This window comes from Paroedura picta, chromosome 1, assembly GCF_049243985.1.
Source record: "Paroedura picta isolate Pp20150507F chromosome 1, Ppicta_v3.0, whole genome shotgun sequence".
In the NCBI taxonomy this organism is placed as follows: domain Eukaryota; kingdom Metazoa; phylum Chordata; class Lepidosauria; order Squamata; family Gekkonidae; genus Paroedura; species Paroedura picta.
Genome location: NC_135369.1, coordinates 117786361 through 117804538, shown reverse-complemented (window position 1 = coordinate 117804538; position 18178 = coordinate 117786361). Strand labels below are relative to the sequence as shown.

At 40.6% G+C, this 18178-nt stretch overlaps 1 protein-coding gene across 1 annotated transcript in view; it reads right to left on the bottom strand.

Moving 5' to 3' along the window:
- Nucleotides 1-18178, bottom strand: part of MAN1A1 (mannosidase alpha class 1A member 1) — an 85367-nt gene that overhangs the window by 15837 nt on the left and 51352 nt on the right. Inside the window, exons 5-8 of the mRNA XM_077300784.1 lie at nucleotides 14248-14342; nucleotides 8462-8585; nucleotides 5672-5765; nucleotides 1302-1417 (exon numbers count right to left, since the gene is read on the bottom strand). Coding sequence (XP_077156899.1) covers nucleotides 1302-1417; nucleotides 5672-5765; nucleotides 8462-8585; nucleotides 14248-14342 — 429 coding nt within the window. The remainder of the gene's footprint in view (nucleotides 1-1301; nucleotides 1418-5671; nucleotides 5766-8461; nucleotides 8586-14247; nucleotides 14343-18178) is intronic.

The following is an 18178-nucleotide window of genomic DNA, read 5'->3' as shown; positions in this document are numbered from 1 at the left end:
ACTTCATTTACAGTGACCTCAGCATTATATGAATAACTTGTGCAATACCCTGTAGGAACACAGACAGTTGTGGCTTAGGTGGACCATAATGTGAGGCCAGGAGAGCTTGTGGATTGCATTCTACCCTTCCCAACTACAATTCTGGCACTGAGCCCAGTCATAGTTGATCAATTTGCTAGTAACTGTTTAAAAGAATACAGCACTATTTAATATGCTTCTTTTTATTAGAGTGAAAGAGCTGCATTAGTATGGCATTTCAAATTAGTATGTATTTTGCTTAATAATGAACAATACATCTTCATCAAACAAGAACAACTGTAAAATATATACATCATAGACACAACAGAGAGAGAGAGAGAGAGAGAGAGAGAGAGAGAGAGAGAGAGAGAGAGAGAGAGGCCTGCATTTCAAAGATATAGATTTTCAATATTCAGTTATTGTTGTTTGCATGGTCACAGTGGAAACAATGCTGCAAGGTCATTCTTAGTGTCTTGAAGAATAATAAAAGTACCAGCAACCGGATTCTCAGCAATTATGAGGAAACATCCCAAATAATGGCTGGAACAGCAGCTGGCAAGCCACCTCCTCCGCTCCTCCTCCGAGCCATCCCTGCTCTCTTGAGGGCGGGGACAGCTTCGGGGGACGGGCAGTGATGGTGCGCCGAATGCGACTTGCAGTGGGCCTCACCAGCTGCTACCACATTTGCTGCTTGTCCTCCAAGTCATCTGCATCTAGTGGCACACTCCCTGGAGCGGGATTATGGACATCACATCTGTAGTCACATCCGTTTCAGTGGGCGCACCAGCAGATGGAGACAGCTTGGAGGATGAATGACAGAGGCGGCGGCACTGGCGAGACCCAATGCGAGCCCCATTCAAGATTTGAAAAAGGCTAAGTATCATCGTGATATTCTTAAATAGAATCTTAATTGACAAAGTTTTTACACTTCCACTAATATGCAGAAAAGAGTCTTTTGCTAAGCAACATTGAAGAGTGAGTTATGCATTTAATGAGTTTTTGCCTTTCTCTTGGTAGATACTAGGAAGATTAATGTTACAGTTTTGGAGAAACTAAAAATTAGGCATCTGGACACAGATTCATGAGAGATACAGACTAAAGAAAGTTAGGAACAAGTCACTCTCACCTTTATTTTTAATTTATAAATGAAGAATTAAAGTTAACGCTTGCATATGGACTTATTTAAAAAAAACACGTTTAGGAGAATAACTATAAAATATTATGAGATTTCTTTGCTGTTGGATTCATTAGGTGATGATCATAAACAGATTTATCTCATTTACCTGAACAGCATCATAATACATTTGCTTGGCTTCTTCATCGTTCTTATCTGACATTAGCCATGCCTTAAGCAAATACTCATAGAAACTGTCTCCAAGCCCTCCAACTGAGACATGATCTGAAATGTAACAAGAGGATTGTAATTCCATTTTCAGTTTAAACACACACAACTACTGGTGATGCAAGTAGATTAATTTATATAACGTATTGTAACAATTCTGTTGAAGAGATTAAAGCCTCAAAAATGTTTTGACTGTTACCTATTCTTCATCGTCCAACTAGCTTTAGACAAGCCAAGAGAGACCAGTCTAGGTGTTCACTGAGACCCAAACTACAACCTATGGGAAACCTCTCTCCAATCCGAGTATTTGGACAATGACTTCTTGGTGAAGGGGTCACAATGAGCTTCCCATTATTAACCTTTATTTTGCAACCATGGAGTATCTACTTGATATCATGTTCACCTCTGGCTCATGCCATATTAGCCTGACCAAAGTCCCAAGGTGCCCCTCAGGTAGTCGGTTGGTTCTACTCCTCTCCCTCTTCCCATTTTCTCATGTGCTCTCTTGACCCTGGGGTCATCTGGCTTCTTATCATGTTTTGTGTATTATGCCTGCTTTTCCTGCCCCTAAGTGATAAGTTGTAAATTGTACTTTCACTTTGAAGATTAGGGGGTACATTGTATAAGATCATAGAGTGTGGGTTGGGGGCAAATCAAAGTTCTATAATTGTCTCAAACTCTGTATTGTAGTCAATTTAGGCAATGAAGTATTCTATGTTGTCATTAACATGTCTTTCCAATAAACTACTGAAAGAAAAGACTTCTTGGGGAGAATTGGCACAAAACATGACACCTGAAACTAATGAGAATGCTGAGAGACTGGCAGAATCCTGTGACATTATGTATGACAAAATTTTAAGTAGCTGACGTCCATACAATAGTAGATAATCACTGAAGGAGATTAAGGACATAATACGTGGGAGAGCTAGGATCAGGATTTCCCACTGATCTCCCATTCACCAGGGTACCTGAATCAAATTTATGAAATGGTGCATTTAATTAAAGGGTACATTTAATTTTCCCCACCATGCCATTTTCCTGGTGTAATCTACCCTCCTCTGGTTATTTTTGTTTCTCTCCTTTGCAAGACAAATAACTTCTGGTAATGATCTTGGGAAACTAGTAGAGGAGCAAGGCTTACCTTTCCTGTATATTACTTCTAATCCAATATGGGGCTTCCAGTGCCCATGTTTAACTTAAAAAAAAAAACCAGAAGAGGGCATTCATGTTGATTTTAGTTCATCTCTAGGTTACTTTGCTTCCTCATTGAACTTATATTGATCTTGTTCCTGTGCATGATAGATGTTACCTTCCTATTTCTCTCAATCTTGGACTTGGATATGAGGCTGTAGTGTTAAAAATGCACTGAGCTAAGAATGAAACCTAGTGCTGGTACGGCTTGAACACTACTTACAACCTGGGAATCAACGGTACCATTCAGGTGTACCCAGGCTGAATTTTACACATATAAGCACTATTCACTGGCAGGACAGTAACCAAATATTTCTTTGGCCTTTCTCAGCAGTACTTAGTGGTGTATTGGGGAAAATTTTTATTTTATTTATTTATTAGATTTATTTCTTAGATTTATATATTTAAAATCTATATATATACATTTTTATATTTATATACCCTTGCAGCTCAGGGCAGTATGGGCAGAATAATCTCCAGTTTATCACAGAAGAGAGAGCCAACATGGTGCAGCGGTTAAGAGTGATGGCCTGTAATCTGGAGATCTGGGTGTGATTTCCCACTCCTCCACACACAGCCAACTAGGTGACCTTGGGCCAGTCACAATTCTCTGTCTCACCTACTTCACTTGTTGTGAGGGGAAGGGTAGGAGATTGTAAGATGCTTTGAGACTCCTTTGGGAGCTAGCTTCTGTCACCCCAGCTCATCTCAAAAAAGTATTCTATTAAATCAGCTCAAAATCTAGGAATGTATGAGTCTTTTCTATGAACAAATTGAACATTAAGTACCATTACCTATAGTTTATAGATGGAGGATCTATGCAGTTATGTCTTAGAGGTTCCTTTCCCCCCCACCCCCCGGGACTACAAATAAGCACTTTGATTTCCTCTGCTCTTTAATTTTTTCTAAACTTGCTTTTCTAGGTTGAAACCAAGTGAGCACAAAATCACCTTTCCTTTAAAGGTTTCACCCTTCCAATATGCTTTTTTCAATAACCTGTGACCTGGTATTTAGGTCTCTTAAATGTTAACTTTGCTATCCCTTTTCAAAAAAACACACAGATGGCAAGATAGGATTATGAAGGGCTAATAAAAGAGAACACTTTTAAAAAATAAATAAATACCTCATTAATTACATGGGTGTTTGCAATACATAAAGGAAAGAAGCTTTCTTGAAAGAATGAGAGTACTCTGTGATGGAAGGCTGATCTCTGAATAGCAGCATTTAAATGACCTTTACAGTTTCCTAAATGAATTGCCTCAGAAACTCTTGACATTTGCAGACTAAATAGCACAAGCAGAGTCTCATCAATAATAAGTCCTGCTATTACATCCATTATTGCTAGAGACAAATCTAATTGACCCACGACGTCGCAAATCACTTTCAATTTACTGCCAACGTAACAAAGACCAAAGTAATGTAGAGGAACAACAGTAACCATCCAGCAATGACCTTCAGGAAATATAGTGCTGCTTGTTTAAAGCTACAATCCTATGTATATTTATTTAATTGAAAATAAATGCTACTGAAGTCACAACGATTTACTTTTGAATAAAAATGCTTCGGATTTGACTGGTATAGTAATAAAAGATATTTGCCCGCTTGCAGTTTATATTTGTACATCACTTTTTCTTTTAAAAGTTCAAAGTGGTTAACATATAATATATTCAGTATAGAATAAAGTCAGCATATGGCCAATACTGAAATCAAAGGCCTATCTGAATTTGAAAAAGAAACTGTCTTGTATCTTTTCCTAAATGGTAAAAAAATATTTAACCACCATTTCAATGGTACAGCATGTTCCATAAGGATCAGGCTACCACAGAAAAAGCTCTTCATTCATTACAGCTGTCCCAATCTCTTTTCAATATGGAAATAAAAATCAAACCTGGGGTGGGGGAGGCAGTAAGACTATACAGGCAGTTAATACATGAATCCCAAGCCATAAAGGCCTTTAAATCAAAGCTAGCACCCTGAAATTGAAGCCAGAAGCAAATTGATAGCCATCTTCTGTTTCTGCAGGTCATCCATACTCCTCAATATGGGGCTTGACTAGAAATGGAGAGTGGGTGCACACAAGGCCCCTAGATAATTCTACTCTTCCATCAAAGCTTTGTTTCAAGGAATTGAAGAGTGTTTCTGATGATTTTTTAAAAAAATTAATTGTTGCAGAAGACAATGTTGTATTAACAATTAACTGTAAGTGAGGTTCAGGTATTATGTTAGCTTGGCTTTGACGTTTGTTCTTTGGGCATGCTGTTCTGTTCCCATAGTAGGCTTTGGGCCAGTGGCTGCTCTTTGGCTATTGGCTTATTTACATTTTTCCCCATAAGAGACAACAGAGACAAGCATGCTTCTTGTTCAGGGGCTCATAAAATTCGATCCTTTGGTCCATTCACTTGAAACATGGGTGGGAGTGAGGGAGGGTCTTTTGTGGACACACAGGACTAGGATTCTCTGCAATGGCATCTGATATACAGCTATGCTAGCCCCACTAAATAAGTCACCCATAAGGAATAATGGAATGTGAATACTTCAAGAATTCCAGAAAAAAAAGCAAACACAAATCTAAAACTATATTGGAGGATATCAGTACTGTTATTTATGTCCTTAAATCAAATCTGAAAAGTATCATGTTTAGGTGTACACCTCCACCTACATCCTCTGGATGGACTGTTTTCCACACTGTGTATCTCCTCTGCCGAACAGCATGATGGTCTACATTACCGCCACCCCAGGACCAACCACCCTCAGGCCCCTCAAGAAAGCACAGATCATCCTCCTCAACCAGCAAAAGCCCACACAATTTATCTGTTCTGGAACTCCTACCCATCTATTGGAGTTAAAACCTTAGAATTATTAGAAATAAAATCTACATTCAGAGAAAACACATGAGCAGGAAGCAAACATTGCAATGAAAATCAGAAAACAATGTACTTTTTGGTGCAGAATACCCTATTATTTAATTTTGCCATTAACTCAAAGACAACTATATGAAAAGTTCATAAGGTAGCTAAATTTAATTTTAATTTGCTTCAACCAATCTAACAAATGCATACTCTTCTTTGAAATAATCCAACACTTATTAACAGGAAAGACAAATTGAACTGATGTACTTACGTTGTCCCCACTGGCCACTGCTAGGATTTAAGTAGTTTGGATAAAGGCCTTCTGGCTTATCCAGCTGATTTAAAACTTTTCGAATGTTCATCACCTATAGCAACACACATTAAATTTTTCTTGAAAATATTCAATTATGAAAACACGGCTTCGCAAGCTTAAAGAAAATTGTATTAATTGTAGACACCTCTTGAGGGAAGGGGAGCTATTTTGATGTTTTAGTCTGTTGTTTTTAAATTGTAATTTTTAAAGATACTTAAATCACCTTAAGTGATAAAGAAAGACAGGGTAAGGTAAAGGTATCCCCTGTGCAAGCACCGAGTCATGTCTGACCCTTGGGGTGACGCCCTCTAGCGTTTTCTTGGCAGACTCAATACGGGGTGGTTTGCCAGTGCCTTCCCCAGTCATGACCGTTTACCCCCCAGCAAGCTGGGTACTCATTTTACCGACCTCGGAAGGATGGAAGGCTGAGTCAACCTTGAGCCGGCTGCTGGGATTGAACTCCCAGCCTCATGGGCAAAGCTGTCAGACGGCTGCCTTACCACTCTGCGCCACAAGAGGCTCTTAAAAAAGACAGGGTAGAACTATTTTAATAAAATACTTTTTGCATACTGACTTTGAAAAACTATTACCATATTTATTTGCTTGTTTTATAGACTCCCCTTCTCCGCAAGGATGCTTGGGACAATTTACAACATAGACGTTAAGTACAATCCATTAGAAAATCACAATTAAAATCATATCAAAACTTTAAAAGCTCACTTTTTATCCACATCTTCCCATGATGTTAACATCGGGAATGACCCAGCGGTGAATGGAGGGCTCTAGATTTTATTGGCCGTATGTGTTTTGGTCTCAAACAAATGCCTGGAGGAAGAGCACCGCTTTGCAGGCCCTGAGGAACTTAGGTGGTTATGTCAGTACACCTCCCACTGGAAGTCATACCTTGCTGTCTTTGAGGTGCTAGGCCAAAATATTTATTTTTACTCAACTTTTTATATTTTAGCTGTTTTATGGTCTGAGATCTGTTTCTTGGGTATTTGTAACATGTTCATTTGTTTAAAATGCTGTTTTTAAGTCAGCAGCGATTTTATTTGAATACTGACTTTGTATCTCTGTTGTGGGACGAGGGGGATAAAAATAAGCTAAATACATGAAAATATATGAACAGATCAGTTGTCAGCTCATCTGGAAGAGATACTGCTTATAGCCTGAATTTAATCTGTACACTGTCAGCAAAAGAAAAGCAGTGGCATTCAGCCAAAATTAAACAAACACTGGACAAACAATTTACAAAGTAGTCTAACAAAGAATGGCACTATACATTCTCCTAAATTAAAACTGAGCTTGCCCCTAGCTCACCAGAAAACCCGTAAATCTAATCCTTGGATCCAGTTTGCAGGGGACATATTCCTTATATGGGAGCACAAGCTCTATTGGCAGCAGCCCCCTAATGTTGAGAAAATACAGATACGTATCCAATTCTGAATGCAAGAAGCTTCATGGGTTTTTAAGTCATTGCCCCGTAAGTGAAATTATGAGGCCTGAAATTTACTTGGGAACTGAGGGGAGAAAGAGGATTGTTTCAAAAGAGGTCATTAAACACAGGGCAGCTGGGTTGTGGCTTACACACCAGAGGGGCTGTTCCGGGTGTCGAAGAAGATGAAAGAAATGGCTGCAGGGGCCAGGAAAGTCAAGAACCCCGCCATGTCCATATCCAGAAAAAAAGAGGAAAAATACTTAACCCATAAAAACTGAGCGAAGGAACCAGAATGATCAAATGAATATAAATGTGTGGCCAGGTGGTATAAGTATTTTACATTGAAAAATTTAAAATATTATAACATGTGAAAATACATTTCTAAAGAAGGTTAAAAACACCAAAAGGCCTCAATATTAGCCTCACATATAAAAACAATTCAATAATTAACAAACAAGGACCCATTGGCCTAGACCAGATGCGCAACAGTCTTCTTCATTGTTCAGGCTTACTTAAACTGTAAAATACATAGGCTGAAAGCATATATTAAAGGTAAAGGTATCCCCTGTGCAAGCACCGAGTCATGTCTGACCCTTGGGGTGATGCCCTCTAGCGTTTTCATGGCAGACTCAATACAGGGTGGTGTGCCAGTACCTTCCCCAGTCATTACCGTTTACCCCCCAGCAAGCTGGGTACTCATTTTACTGACCTCGGAAGGATGGAAGGCGGAGTCAACCTTGAGCCAGCTGCGGGTATTAAACTCCCACCCTCATGGGCAGAGCTTCAGACTGCATGTCTGCTGCCTTACCACTCTGCGCCACAAGAGGCTCATGGAAAGCATATATTACATTTTATAAAATAGTGAAAAGAACAGAGTCTGAATTATAGTTATATACAATGTGATCCAGGACTAGAAGGGATTGCAGAGGCTGCTGTATCTCTCACTGTAAACTCTGGTTAAATATAGTAATAGTAAGGTAGTGACTCTATATGAACCTTCCTTGCAGCGTCCAGATTACAAACAGTCAAATGTGATAAGGAGCAAATTGCTGTATTGTATGCACATAATTCATGGCAAAGTAAATGAAGTCTCTATCATATGGCTATCCTTTATACAAATAAAATATACATACAAACAACTAAAAGAGTAATGCTACAAAATCAATTGTACTTTAGAAGTTACGTTTTGAGAGGATCAAAACAAGTAAAATTAACAAAATTTGGCAGTATTTAAAGCACTGCAATCACCATTGTATTTCCAAAAGTGTCTTGGTAAGTATTTAATGAAAAGCTTAAATTTTGAATCTAACCTTTTCAGCAAATTCTTGATTTCCAGATAAGTAGCTTAGATGCATGAACTCCAAATGTAAAGTTCCAAATTCTGCCAAAATGCTGCTTCCTCCTGAAGCCCAAGGCCAATTTCGACCAATGCCACTGAAAATAAAGAAAAATGTGAGATTAAAAAGGTAAAGGTATCCCCTGTGCAAGCACCGATTCATGTCTGACCCTTGGGGTGATGCCCTCTAGCGTTTTCTTGGCAGGCTGAATACAGGGTGGTTTGCCATTGCCTTCCCTATGAAACATAAAAGTCATGAACCGTGAAACAGCATGACTCATCCCCCTCAAATTAGTCAACCTATACTAGGAGAAAGACTACCAACTACTACTGTCTAATTTCACCTTTTTCAAAGTTTTTACCATTGACAACCTCCTGAAACATTATTCAGGCTTTGATAAACCCCAGAAGTGATGTTAGCAGGCCACACCTTGCTGCTACACCCCCAGAAGTAGCATCATCCAGACACCCCTATCAGATGTGACATTACCAGACCACTCTCTGGTAACACAGGAAGCAACAGCTCAGAAGTATTTTCAGATGACTTATGAACAGAACCATACCTGCAGTCTGGGCTGGCTACCAGTTTGTTCTTTTTCACCAAAGGAAGCCTGCTGACACATGGCTGGGGAGGCCTATGCTGCTTCATCACCCCTATGCACACCCCAATGCCAGAAACAGGACTGAGGCAGGCCTATACTGCTCCACTGTTCCCGTCCCCCACAACAGAAACAGAGCCAGACCAGGCCTATGTCACTATGTCCCCTCCCCCCCAGACGCAGTTCAGTTAAAATGAGAGTTCTTGCCTCTCTGGACTCCACTGACTACCACATGCAACAAGACTTGGTCAGCAAGGATTTGTATGGCTGGGACCCCTCCCCTTCCCATACCTTCCAGCAGGGACGATTTATCCAATAGAGCAGCGGTCCCCAACCTTTATGAGGTCAGGGACCGCTTCCGGGGGTGAGGGGACAGCCTCCGGCTTGGGTGTTGCGCACATGCGCGGCAGCTGCGCGCAAGCACGCACACGGAGTTGTCGCACATGCGTGTTTCTGGCACCAGGTGGCGCAACACGCATGCAGTTGCCGCACATGCACATTTTTGCCACCGGGGGCGCAACGCGCACGCACGACAACTGGACGCATGCGCATTGGCATTGCCAGTGTGCTGGTGGCCACGCCTGCTTCTTCCCTTCCTTCTTGCTGTGGGGGGGAGGCAGGCGCGGCTGCTGGCGGCCCGGTACCGTGGCCTTAGCGACCCGGTATCGGGCCGCAGACCGGGGGTTGATGACCCCTGCAATAGAGCACATGTAGCATGTGCTATGGGCCTTGTGCTTCTAAGGGCCTTGCACAGTGCCTTCCCCCCATGGATCAGAGCTGTAGCTCTCTCCTCCTCCCTTTCCCCTCTTTAAGGACACTCAGAGTGATATACCTTTCCATGTGGGAAGCCCCTCTGCGCATGGTCTGGCTTCTACCCAATGCAAATGTACTTTGCTAGGGCTCCATGAATCTTTAAACTAGCTGTGGTGATGTGGGTCCTGCAAATCCGTAAACACTCCAGGCCCATTACTGGCCATTTTGGGAGGAGGGTGGGTTGACAAGACCATATACGGTCATATCACCCATATTTTTAGAATACATGTTTATTTATTTATTCAAATTGTAATTGGCCTCTTTCGAGCAACTTAAGGCAGGTTGCATCAGATATAGAACCCCATATAAACCTCTAACCCATAAAATGGCAACACCTCAGCAGCTGGATGGTTAAAAACTATCCGTCTACCCATAGCCAATCCCTAAGGGAGGTCACAAGATGATATAGCGCAGCCGTGGGAGGGGGCTCTAGATCTTAGTCCCAGCCTAAACCGAGGCCCTGCGGAACTCAGACAGTTCTATCAGGGTCTTCAGCTCTACTGGGAGCTCGTTCCACCAGTTCGGGGCCAGGACTGAAAATCCCTGGTAACTAGGTGGGCCTTGCAGCACTTCCTGAATATCTCCAAGGAAGGAGTCCCTCCTCCACCTCTTCAGGGAGCCCATTTCACAAAGCCAGAATCATTATGGTATGGATCAGAGCTTGTCTGTTGCCTTGCACAAGTGGAAAAGTCCAACTTGTACAGGGGTGGAGACAAGGAACATACATTACAGTTGCCCAAAGGCAACTTAAACCACAAGTCTGCATTTGTTCTTACAATGAACAGATTATCTTTATACCAATGAGCAATTTTGATTATCAGTTTTATTGTATCAATTAGCATTAACGTGTACCCAGAGAACAAACGGCATAAGTTGGACACATTTACTTTTACAGAACATATATGATCCTTTTGCACATAAAACCCAGAAAGCTGTCCTATAATATTTGCTGTAGTAATCAGAACAATTCCACAATCAGCTATCCCAAATACAAGCACAAAAAAATACCTCAGAACTTGTGCTCAAAAGCACACATACTTGAGACTAACCTGAATAAAAAGGACCTCAGAAATGCTTGAAACCGAGACAACACTGCCACCTCAAACAGATCACACAGGCTCAGCTTTCAGAGTTTCATAAAGTACCGACATATTAATGCTATACCACAAACTTTTAAAAATGGTTTCACATTCTGTTATTAATGTTATGACATTAATAAACAGAGGTATTTCTGGTTGGAACTACCCCAACAAACTTCTAACCCAGATATAATACAATTAAAAAAAAAGAAATGCAGAATTGTAAAAAATAAAAAGTAGGCCCCAGGGTAATTTGTAAGCAGATCTTAACATTGCCATGAAGCTTTTCTCAAGATATGAACTAAAGCTTTTGGGAGCAGTGGCAGCAGAACCACTAAAGGGTTATTATTATTTTTTAAACATGTTTGTCTTTTAGCACAGCTGCTACTGCACCCAACAGCTCTTGTGAATGTCTACTCCCTTCTCCCTGGTCATAAAACAGAATGATGCTGAAAGCCTAAGAACACTCTGCCCGAAGCTTCACTTTCAGGAAAGGGGCAGAGCTTTCTAATGCTAGACGAGTCCCTCTGAATACAGGTGAGAAGAATGGATGTGGTGTGAACTATGGCTTTAGGAAACAGCATTAGGCAAGCTAACATATAAGGGATGAAAGATTTATATTTGTTGAAAATACTAGAAGTGGTGGCAATCCATTGCCCAGAATTTGTTGGAGCCTGGGACTAATGCAACTTTCTGTTAAATAAAGTCCTCCAAACTCACTAATAATGCCCATGACTATATTCTCCACTTTGCAACATTTTAAAATACAATAGCGAAGCTTTAATATCTGGTTACTAGCAACCTGTGAAGGTTAATTTGTTAAATAATGAAATAATTCTTAGAGATTCTTTTTCATGACCTAAATATGGATGTTTAAAGATGTTTCTAATGATGTACACATCTTAGGGTTTTTGGCTGACATCCAATCAATTTTCCTTCATGCATAAGCTACAAGAACATTACATAAAACAGTTTAGCCTTTCACTATACTTGCATTTATGATTACTTCTTGTAACTGACCTCATTCTTCTATTATGTATTATGACCATCATTAAACGTGGCATGACAGTGTATTTATCATCATTAAAGCAAGCAGCAAATCTGCAGAATACAACTTCTTGACCTATTTTGTTACAAAAGTACCTTTGATAGAAGCATGTTAATTTATTCTAACAGATTTCTGAATAGGTAGTGATTAAAGTGTAGTACATAGTCACACCACTTGTATAGTGCATTTTCAGTACCTGCAATCATCCTATTAGAAATAGTGTGCAAATGTTATTTTAAAAACCATGTGTAAGATGTTTACTGAAGGACAAGAAGTAAAACTTAATGTAACTGTTAACTTTGTGTGGGTATTCTTGGGTGAATATCATGTTACATTAAAAGGGTTGTCCTGTCAAGAGAATTACAGTGTATCCATTTTGGAAACTTGATCAAGGATCCACATCTTTTGGGGAAAAGTCAGGGAGAAGAAAAGTCAGGGAGAAGAAAAACAACTAATATCTTCTTCCAGTTCTAAAATAGACTTCTCTTCTGTTTCTTCTGTATAATTTGATATGAATAATAAGTTACAGGCACTTGTGCAGGTAGGTAGCCATGCAGTTCTAAGTAGTATTATACAATTCTAAGTCTACTGATGACAATGGGTATTGCTAAGTCTACTGCAATGAACATAGTCTTGGAAAAGTAATAATTGTATACCACTTTGTTACTCTTTACCGTGCAACACAATGTTAAGTAATATATGCCATTATTATTATCTTTTGATTTTAATATTTATTTGGAAAAACAGTTGTTGGCATAAATTTGAGGATTCATTTTAATGTGCATAATTATTATTATAACTGTCACTGTGTTTACTATTTGCCAGAGAAGAATGGAACCAGAATAGAAAAGCAAATTTTAGAAAATTTTAAAAATACTGACATAGCCCACAGTATTGCTATGGTGAACTTTACTACCTTCAAGTAAATTCTGAGAACGGCAAATCTGAAATGAGTGAACTTCCATTATAATATATATATATTTTAAAAAACCCTCATTTCAGTTAGCAGACGTGTTTACTGCCGTGATAAAAAATGCAAGAAAAAAGGAAAGGAATAATTCATTGCCTACTGTGTAGCAGGAGCTTATCCCAAGATCCACAGCCTTGAGTATCCAGACCAACATATAAAGCATAAAGTTGTTTCATAACTGTTACAAAATGTTATTTTCTTAGCTTATTTTTATTAAGCCTAGAACACAGGACTCATTATATAGAATGTGTGTGGATGTGTACTAGCAGTAAGGCCCATTATGGTAGCTGAGGGTGGTATGTTGTGATATCGGGTGTATATGTGGCCCGGGTGATTGTATGGTTGTTTGTTGTTTTTGTTTAGCATGCTTGGTGCAGCTTCTCTTTTGTATATTTCAGTTGTGTTTGGTCTGGTTTTCTGACAGTCTGCATTGTGATGGTTTTGTAGCGGTTTTGGTGGAAGGGGGGTGAGTCTGTCTGTTGCTGTGTCTGTCCTCTCTCACACTCACAAGCACACAGAGGAATGGCGAAGCATGTCTGGCTTGTGTTGGCAAGTTTTGTTTTGGAGGAATGAGTGAACATTTTTTTGTTCATCAATATTTTATTTTGGAATGGTCCAGGTGACTTACTCTATGGCCACAAAGCATGCTGGCTAACTTGGTGAGCCATCCTTGATTGTAACTTCCCTTTTATGTTGTGTAATACACAAACACACACACACACACACACTCTAGAAGCCAAGCCCATTGCATTCAGGAATAAAACGTGCACTAGATTAGGGGGGTGGAGTGGAAGAACTCTTCGGATGGCCTCCCCCCAGGGCCTAGTCTGAACACAAAGGATAATGCACTTTCAATGTGCTTTGGCAGCTGGATTTTCCAGTGCAGAACAGGAAAATCTACTTCTAAAGTGCATTGAAAGTGCATTATCTATTGTGTGCAGACTAGGCCCAGGACTTGGAAAGGCTGCAGGCAACTGTTATGGAATTCACCAGCAGGGGCAGCTCTCAAGCAGCAGGGATCTGGGAAGTGCAAGGAGAGGGTGTTCAGGGGTGGGGGACAGAAGGTGATTGGCTGGCTGCTGGACAGAGAGGCAAGCCAGTTCGAGGAGGCGGCACTCAGGGGTGGGACAGCTGCCCTTACCGGGTGTTAAGCATTGTCACTTAAGCCATGAGACACGCTCCTCCTCCAAGGCCTTACCAGAAAAATTATGTGGAACAGATATATAAAATATTTAAAATTTTCATTTTTACCTTTTGATATTCAACAGTGCCCAAGGAATTCCTGTAGGAGTATGAAAGGCTGGAAGCAACTTCTTTCCTAGTTCTACTGCTTTCTTTCGAAATACCTGCCAAATTAAAACCAATAAAAATCATGTATGAAGGAAGACGCTTAATATGCCACAATGAACTATAGTATTGCAAACCATGAGAGGGAGAAAGTATTCTGGGTGCAATATGGGATAGCAAGAAAGAGTGTATAATCTTGCAGTATGCTGCTGATTCTTCAAACCATGTTTTGGATTGGCTACTAATATTATATATGATCTACAGCCCTTACTGTTTTTAAAATACCAGAGAACAGGGTAGATTAAGTCTTGAACAATGCTAATTTAAGTCATTGGTTTGGATTCAATGAAGTGTTTCTGTGGGTAGAAGAGGTGCTCCTTGAACAGAAATGCTTACTTCTCTCCCCAATTCAAGCTCATGGCAACCATTTTGAAGCTCCTGCAATAAAGGGAAGGTAAGCAATGTATGCTCAATTGACAGAAATCTTTTCTCCTGTGGAAATGCTTTAGATTCAAGCTCATGATTTCCCATTCAAAATACCTTCCAACAAAGTTTATTTGGTGATTCTGATGCTTCTTGAATAAATGTGCATATTAATTGGTTAGTTGATTAATTACTATTGATTTTAAATAGGGCCTTAATACAAGGTCAGAGGACATCCAGTAAAAAATTATTTGAGAAATACTTAAGTTTTCACTTTTTCTTGTCTCCCCTTGCACTACAAAACTTTAAGTATCAACTAGTAGTGGTCTACAAGAGATGGAAGGTAAATGTTCATTTTAAGTAGGAAGAGTTATGAATATGTATAATAGCACAGAACTAATTGCAGAGCATAAAATGGGGATTAAAGAGTTTGTCTTGAAAACCTTAAGCCTTAAGTCCTCTATAACCTGGATGACATTTTTTGCCACTCAAAGAGTCACTCAAATGGATTACCAGATATATGCTGACTTGTCCACAACTGGCACCCAGCATCAAGCTGGGATACATACATTTGTGTGATAAGTGTCATCAGATTGCTTCCTTCTAGCAACTCTAAGAATTAATGATCTCCAAAACAACCTATTGTTAACAGCCTTGCTCAGGTCTTGTAAATTGAAGGCTGTGGCTTTCTTTATTTAGTCAATCTATCTGATGTTGGGTCTTTTTACTTTCCTCAGCATTACTGTCTGTTCCAGTGAGTCTTGTCTTGTGACCAAAGTACAATAGTCTCAGGTTAGTCATTTTAGTTTTTGGAGAGAGTTCAGGCTTGATTTGATCTAGAACACAATTTGTCTTTTTTGTGGTCCAAGGTATCAATACAATTCTCTTCCAACACAACCTTTCAAATGAATCAACTTTCTTCCTCTCTGCTTTCTACACTGTCTGATTTCTACACTCATACACAACAATGGGGACCACTATAGTATAAATTATCTTGAAAATGGCTGCTAGCAATACTTCCTTACACTTAAGAAACTTTTCTAGCTTCTTCATGGCTGCCCTTCCCAGTCTTAATATCCTTCTGATTTCTTGGTTGTGATCTTCCTTTGGGTTTTAGACTGAGCCAAGGAACAGAAAAAACTTTCAACAACTTCTGTTTGATCATCAACCCTAAATGGTGTAATTCTTCAGTAGTTATTACTTTTGTCTTCTTGATGTTCAGCTGTAGTTCTGCTTTGATACTTTCTGCTTTAACCTGAATACTGAGCAATGTCTTACGCTAGTCTATTTGGTGTGTAGGGTGAATAATTTTAATACCCCCTGTATTTTTTGCTATTAAGTCATGTCAGGCAGCACCTAGGCCAGGTGATATCGATGGCCCCCACTTCCCATCCCTGTTATTAAATATTTTTGGGGGGGATGGGTGATTGTGTAAATACCACCATGTTTCTGTGCTGCTATGTTTTTATGTCCTGTATTTTAATGAGGTTATTATTAGGGTTTTAGCTAAGGACAATTGTAACTAGTGTTGTGCAATTCGGTCGCCGAAGCGGCCGCATCCTCTGGGCGCGGCCAGAGCCGCGCCGTGGGGGTGGGAGGGTGGTGCGGGCAGCGGCGTGACAGCAGGCGGAATTCTGCACCTGCGTGGTTGCGCCCGCTGTCACGCCGCTGCCAGCACCGCCCTCCCACCCCCGCGGTGTGGCTCTGGCTGTGCCCGGTGGGAGCGGCCGCTTTGGCGGCCGAATCGCACAACCCTAATTGTAACCCTACACGAGCCGGTCTCGGGAGTAGTGGGAAATAAATTTAATAATCATCGTTATCGTCATCGTCATCATCATCATCATCTAATTTCAGGAAAAAACAGTTGCAGATTTGGGGCCATTAATACAAAATAGTTAGTTTAATTAATACATATACACACCCAAGTAAACATTTACCATCTCAAAAAATAAAGCAATTCAAAATGCTTAAATTGCTTCTATCAATTGTCCATGCATATAAAAAGTGTGTGCGTGAGAAATCTCTCCTTTTAAGCCTCTTGCGACTTATATACAAATGATGAGCCACAATAAAATGCTTTGTTTACTCATGGAGTATCTCTTTAAGCCAGTCCCATAAGTCAGTTTTCCTACAGGGCTGAGTTAGGAAACAACACTTTGAATCTTTGAGCACAGAAAGAGTCTACCAAGGGATGCAAATCTCTGGTTCCAGGCACAAGTCAAGCTAATGAGATATCTTTCAGCATGTGCTATAGATGCAGAGAGCGGAGATGTGCTATAGATGCAGAGAACGGAGATGAAAGTAAAGAATGGGTTGCTGGAAGTTATCAAGGCACTGTAACCTGCTGATAGGTGCCTGGATGGGGTGAGGATGGATGTTATTAGAAGCAACACTGATTGATGGGTAGTAATAGAATTATTGTCAGGAACTCAATAAGCATGGCAGTCAATGCTGTACAAGTTTTTTTTCACCATCGTAATCTGTTCCACATAATATATTTCTGGTAAGGCCTTAGATAAGGAGCATTTCTCATGGCTTAAATGACACTCAGCACTTAACATATACTCAGGGTGGCTGTCCCACCCCTGAGTGTCTCCTCCCCAACTGGCCTCTGTGTCTGTCCAGTAGCCAGCCAATTGCCTTCTGTCCCCCACCCCTGACCACCCCCTGACCACCCCTCTGAGGATCCAGATCCCTGTTGCGTAAGAGCTGCCCCTACCGGTGAGTTCCTTTCCTGGGGGCCTCCAGCTTGCAGCCTTTCCAAGTCCTAGGGGGAACTTCCACAGAGTTCTTCCAGCCTCCCCCCAATCTAATGGCCACTGAATTCCTGAATGCAACAGGCTTGGCCCCTAGTTGTTAATGGCTCCAGACATTGCAACAGTGTAAATTCAGGCCCTTTAGTTATATTTCAAGTAAGAAAGAGCAGGGACTCTGTAGGACCACTGAGAGGACAAGTGAAATTATATCAATGATGGAGAGAGCTGAACTGCTTAACCCCTATTGCTCTTCAGTCTTCTCTTGTGAGGAAAATAGTGCTCAGGGTGGCAAAAATGTATCACAACGGGGGGGGGGGATGGGAATGGTGGACTAGGATCACTATGGTGGCAAGCCATAAACAACTAGTTTCTTTAAATGAAGCAATGTCTTCTAGGCCAGATGAATTGCATTCAAGGTTACTAAAAGAACTTGCAGATATTATCTCTGAACTTCTGTCCATTATTTTTGAAACTTCTTGGAGAACAGGTGAGGTGCCAGATGATTCGAGGCAGGCGAATGTTGTCTCCATCTTCAAGAAAGGGGATAAGGAAGGTTCCGGTAACTACTGACTTATCAGCTTGACATCTGTAGCTGGCAACATTTTGGAATAAATCATCAAACAGTTGGTCCTCTAGCAGCTGGAACAGAGAGCTGTGATTTCTAAGACTCTGCATGGGTTTCGCAAGAACAAGTCATGTCAGACCAACCTTATCTC